At 42.8% G+C, this 6,000-nt stretch overlaps 1 protein-coding gene across 1 annotated transcript in view; it reads right to left on the bottom strand.

The window, feature by feature from the left end:
* Positions 1-1,329: 1,329 nt before the first annotated feature.
* LOC143290151 (serine/threonine-protein kinase DCLK3-like) overlaps positions 1,330-6,000 on the bottom strand; it is a 57,181-nt gene continuing 52,510 nt past the window's right edge. The window contains exon 8 of the mRNA XM_076599453.1: positions 1,330-3,929. Coding sequence (XP_076455568.1) covers positions 3,694-3,929 — 236 coding nt within the window. The 3' untranslated portion in view covers positions 1,330-3,693. The remainder of the gene's footprint in view (positions 3,930-6,000) is intronic.

Below are 6,000 nucleotides of genomic sequence, written 5' to 3'. Positions count from 1 at the left end.
GCATGAAACTTTACCTCTTATTTCCACCAGTCAGATTCTTCTTGATCACACAGAGCAAAGGAGAGCAGAACAACTGAGAAGTAAATGCAAAGCAAACTGGATTCATTACAGTTCAAATTTCTCAGCACTTTCCTGCTTTTGCTCTGTCTGCCTGTCACACCAGCTTTCAGGGAACACCCAACACACACATAAGGGAAGCAACCTTGTCCATAACTCAAAAGTTGCCTCCTTTAGGTCCCTCATTTCTGCACCAAGTACATGACTCCATGAGTTCAGTTTAGCTCCCTTTAACCCATTCAACACTGAGGAGTTTACAGCCATGGCAGGCTTTCATTCCATACTGATGCGGAAAAAAAAACACAGAAAAGAAACTGTTTTCCTCCCAATTACACATGGTAACACACGGAAATACTGTAGGAGTTAGTTCCCTTTCTTGCGGGTGATGCATGTGTAGAGTGTGAAAACCGTTTAATGACACAGATTTTGACCCCACAGCAATGCTGGGGTGCAGGGCTGATTGTGTTCAGTAGGGAGGATGGAGGGTGCACAGAACTACAGGCAGGTGTGTGCGTGCTGTCAACCAACAAACCATTCCCTCCCCTCCTTGTTATGCTAAAACACTGGCCAGACACTGGACAAACCAGTTCTTCAACCCACTGAGCTCATGCCATTCCTCAACCCATTGAGCTCACCTTGCTCATGGCATGCTGTTCCTCAACCCACTGAGTTCACCTCACTCATGGCATGCTGTTCCTCAACCCACTGAGCTCACCTCACTCATGGCATGCCATTCCTCAACCCACTGAGCTCACCTCACTCATGGCATGCCATTCCTCAACCCACTGAGCTCACCTCACTCATGGCATGCCATTCCTCAACCCTTTGAGCTCACCTTGCTCATGGCATGCTGTTCCTCAACCCACTGAGCACACCTCACTCATGGCATGCTGTTCCTCAACCCACTGAGCTCACCTCACTCATGGCATGCCATTCCTCAACCCTTTGAGCTCACCTTGCTCATGGCATGCTGTTCCTCAACCCACTGAGCTCACCTCACTCATGGCATGCTGTTCCTCAACCCACTGAGCTCACCTCACTCATGGCATGCTGTTCCTCAACCCACTGAGTTCACCTCACTCATGGCATGCCATTCCTCAACCCACTGAGTTCACCTCACTCATGGCATGTTGTTCCTCAACCCACTGAGTTCACCTCACTCATGGCATGTTGTTCCTCAACTCATTGAGCTCACCTCACTCATGGCATGTTGTTCCTCAACCCACTGAGCACACCTCACTCATGGCATGCTGTTCCTCAACCCATTGAGCTCACCTCACTCATGGCATGTTGTTCCTCAACCCACTGAGTTCACCTCACTCATGGCATGCTGTTCCTCAACCCACTGAGCTCACCTCACTCATGGCATGCTGTTCCTCAACCCACTGAGCTCACCTCACTCATGGCATGCTGTTCCTCAACCCACTGAGCTCATCTCACTCATGGCATGGCCTACTGTTGGCTCACCACAACAATGCCTGCCGCCTCAAAGGTCATGTCTCATGAACAGAACTGGAAGAATCAAGGAACAGCTGTCAGCGATGTCCACCTCACCAAATGTGGCACTCATAGGTGGAGGCATTCACCTCACAACCTGAAGGCAAGAATTTGGAGAGGTGCTGGAAAGTGAGAGGACAATGTCTCTGGAGCCTGCTGAGGGCAAGAAAAATGACTCTCCAGTAACATCTCTCCCCGTCATTTGTCACCAGCAGTGAACTCCAGGTCACAGTCTTTTTCAGCCAACACAAACCAAGCAATGAAAATGAAAAGGTACTTTGAAAGAAAAAGGTTTGATTAGGACAGAAACAAAAGGTAACAGAATCCTGTGGTGTGTGGCCTCCTGCTCACCTAACATGGATAGTTCCCTGTGGACTGCCAGCACTGAGACTGCAACACATGAACATGGGTGTGGCCATGTATGGGGGACTCAATGAGCACTGTGGGAATAATAACACTGAAACAGTGCAGATAATGGGACAGCAAAAAAAAAAAAAAAAAAAAAAGAGAAGGGTTACTCTTTGTGCACTGTCTGAATGCTGCCACAGCAAGGAGGCTGTGTGGGTGTCAGAAAACTGTTCCCATGTCTGTGTCTGGCTCAGTCATGAACAACACCAGAGGACTGTTGCTCAGAAACAAGGAGTGGAAAGTGCAGTGAACATGGTGAAGGAATAAAAATGGTGGAAGCTGTGTCTGCTATTCAGTGACCACTGCAGCCCATCAGGAATGAAGGGAGACAGGAAAAATCTGTTTGAAAGGCAACACAGCTTTATCTTCGTTCTGCATGGGGTTAACGAAAGTTTGTCTGACTGAAAAAATTAAAGCCAGAGTCCAAGGGCTGTCAAACCAAAGTACATATCTTAATACTGAAACAAAGTAAAAATAAAGAACAAAATTAACTGCCGAAATGCCAATACAGAATCCTGTATGCTACACAGACAATAGTTATGTTTCCGGTTTCCTAATGAAGGGCCATGCTCTGTCTGTGGGTCCTGAGTGTACAGATGACCCAGTCCACACCTCTAACCACACCCCCTTAACCCTTTCAGCACTGCAGGGATGACTGCTTGTGCAAACTTCCTTGCTTGCAAGGTTTCAATGAATATGTTTAGATCGTTTACAAACTCAAATAACGACAGTTAATGTTGATCCCTTACGCACTGCCTCACCTGTACATGTTCAAAACTATCTTTCTATGCAGTATTGTCAGGATATATAAAGAACTGCATATATATCTTGGAACAGCGTGTCCAGTACTTTACAAGTTGTGGAACACAACTTTCCTGTTATGATCCATAAATATGACTTGCAAAAGAAAGTGCTTGAAAATGCTTGAAGTGTATCCAAACATTGTCAGTGAGTTACCTGGAAATTTATCAAAAGCCATGTCCCTTCCCAAATTGTTTACACTCAGGTGAAAGGTGAAAAAAGCAGTTTGATGACTCAGCATTTGCTGCCTGAGCAGTGCTCACGGCCACACTGGCCTCACAGAGCTTGAGCACAGGGTAGGTAGGGTGAGTACAAACCTGGAACTGAAGGGTGGAAAAAACTCACATGTGACCATATTCTACTGTTCCTTACCCTTCAGCTAAATTCTTGCTGTCTTTCACCAGTCATGTATCCAAGTCTACTATACACAGAACCTTTAATTGGTTTTGAAATTCTTTAACCAGAAAAATTTGTCATTCACAGCTTCAGTTTTGTTTTGCTTTTAGTGCAACAAACAGCAAGAGTTTAGAACCAAAATTTTATTTTAGTTTTCTAGAATGCCATGCATTTTTTACACTCTCAGCATATTTTGCAAACAATATTTCATACTGAACACTTTCCTTTTGTGGAATATCTCACATAATTTAAGTTCTGTATCTTGCAGTCATGGATGGCATTGTTTGCCCTCCACTGATACAGGGGGAGGTAACTACTTTTCCATGAGTTTTCTTCTCTTCCAGTTTCTGGTAGCTGTGGTAGAGAGAACTACTCTTCCTTGAGTTTCTTCTCTTCCAGTTTCTGGTAGCTGTGGTAGAGAGAACTACTCTTCCTTGAGTTTCTTCTCTTCCAGTTTCTGGTAGCTGTGGTAGAGAGAACTACTCTTCCTTGAGTTTCTTCTCTTCCAGTTTCTGGTAGCTGTGGTAGAGAGAACTACTCTTCCTTGAGTTTCTTCTCTTTCAGTTTCTGGTAGCTGTGGTAGTTATGCTGGGCTTGCAGCTCCAGGTCCCTCTTCACCTCTGTGCAGTAGGCAGTGATGCTGGGGATTCCAGGGAGTGGCTGACTGGTGTTGCCCCCACACACCACCCATGGGTGACTGAGCACATCGATGGCCGTGTAGCGCCCCCGCTTCTCCACCACCAACAGGCGGCGAATCAGATCTTTGGCACCTGGAAACAGAAAGGTAAAAAAGGTGAAAATCAGATCTTTGGCACCTGGAAACAGAAAGGTAAAAAAAGGTGAAAATCAGATCTTTGGCACCTGGAAACAGAAAGGTAAAAAAAGGTGAAAATCAGATCTTTGGCACCTGGAAACAGAAAGGTAAAAAAAGGTGAAAATCAGATCTTTGGCGCCTGGAAACAGAAAGGTAAAAAAGGTGAAAATCAGATCTTTGGTACCTGGAAACACTAGGTTTAAAAAAAAGGTAAAGTTTCAATTTAGCACCTGGTGGTATACAGGTGGAGATTTTTTCAATCTCCCAGGTCAATATATGTGCAGACCTGCTAGTGATTGGATCCCCTTCATGTGTATACACATGCAAAAGATAAAATACACACCTTGAAGATCATGTAATCCATGTGTATACACATGCAAAAGATAAAATACACACCTTGAAGATCATGTAATCCATGTGTATACACATGCAAAAGATAAAATACACACCTTGAAGATCATGTAATCCATGTGTATACACATGCAAAAGATAAAATACACACCTTGAAGATCATGTAATCCATGTGTATACACATGCAAAAGATAAAATACACACCTTGAAGATCATGTAATCCATGTGTATACACATGCAAAAGATAAAATACACACCTTGAAGATCATGTAATCCATGTGTATACACATGCAAAATATAAAATACACACCTTGAAGATCATGTAATCCATGTGTATACACATGCAAAAGACAAAATACACACCTTGAAGATCATGTAATCCATGTGTATACACATGCAAAAGACAAAATACACACCTTGAAGATCATGTAATCCATGTGTATACACATGCAAAAGACAAAATACACACCTTGAAGATCATGTAATCCATGTGTATACACATGCAAAAGATAAAATACACACCTTGAAGATCATGTAATCCATGTGTATACACATGCAAAAGACAAAATACACACCTTGAAGATCATGTAATCCATGTGTATACACATGCAAAAGACAAAATACACACCTTGAAGATCATGTAATCCATGTCAGCTTTCAGTGGGTTATGGAAACAAGAAGTTACCCATCATTCACACCCCTGAAAACAGAGTATGATTTCAGAAAGTCCAGAACCATGCTGATCGTCTTGTCTTTCGTTCCTCTAAATCTGATCACGTCTCCCCTCTCCTTCATGCTTTACACTGGCTCCCAATACAAGAAAGAATTATTTACAAAGTCGTCTCTCTGTGTTTCAAGTCTGTTGAGGCTACTGGTCCACAGTATCTTTCTGATCTCATCCATCCCTACATACCCTCATGCCATCGCTGCTCTTCTTCTGACACTCACCTGCTTAGGATCCCCCATGTTCGAGCCAAAATGTATGGCCAACACAGTCTTTCATACCAAGCCCCTATTCTTGGGAATCAACTTCCTCAGCCTCTCCATTACTCATCTTTGCTGCAGTCTTTCAAATCCAGTCGTAAGACCCACCTTTCCCCCTCCTGAATAATTCTCAACAGCTTATCCCTTTCCAGCATGAACTAAAATGGCTATCAGTGAGTGAGTTTGTGAGTTTCAGAATTTGTAGATTGTATTTTTGATTGTGTACTACTTATGATAGTGTTCTATGACTTGTGTGTGTACGTGTGTGCGTGCTTATGTGTGCCTGTGTATGTGAGTGTGTGTGTGTGTGTGTAATAATTTAATGTTTTGTACCTTGTGTTAAATTATTCCTTCATGATATTTACATGTTTAAAAAATTTTTTTTTTTATTTGTGAACGCCTAGGGCTTATTTTCAAGATTAGGTGTAATCATCATTAAGTATCATTATTATTACATGGCAGGGTAAAAATAGTCGCTTGTACATACAAGTGAACATGGAAGTTGCAACCCATACATATATCAGAAGAAGAAGAAGAAAAGACTCTAAGGTAATCCTTTGATCCATGTGCCTGAAATTATGGTGCACCTTACTATGTATGGTTAAAGTCTGTTGAAATGCTGTCTGAATCAGAATTTTAATCATATCAAGGTTGTCTTCCAATCATATCAAGGTTGTCTTCCAATCATATCA

Source organism: Babylonia areolata, chromosome 15 (assembly GCF_041734735.1).
Source record: "Babylonia areolata isolate BAREFJ2019XMU chromosome 15, ASM4173473v1, whole genome shotgun sequence".
NCBI classification, from domain to species: domain Eukaryota; kingdom Metazoa; phylum Mollusca; class Gastropoda; order Neogastropoda; family Buccinidae; genus Babylonia; species Babylonia areolata.
This window is presented reverse-complemented; position numbering and strand designations above follow the sequence as displayed.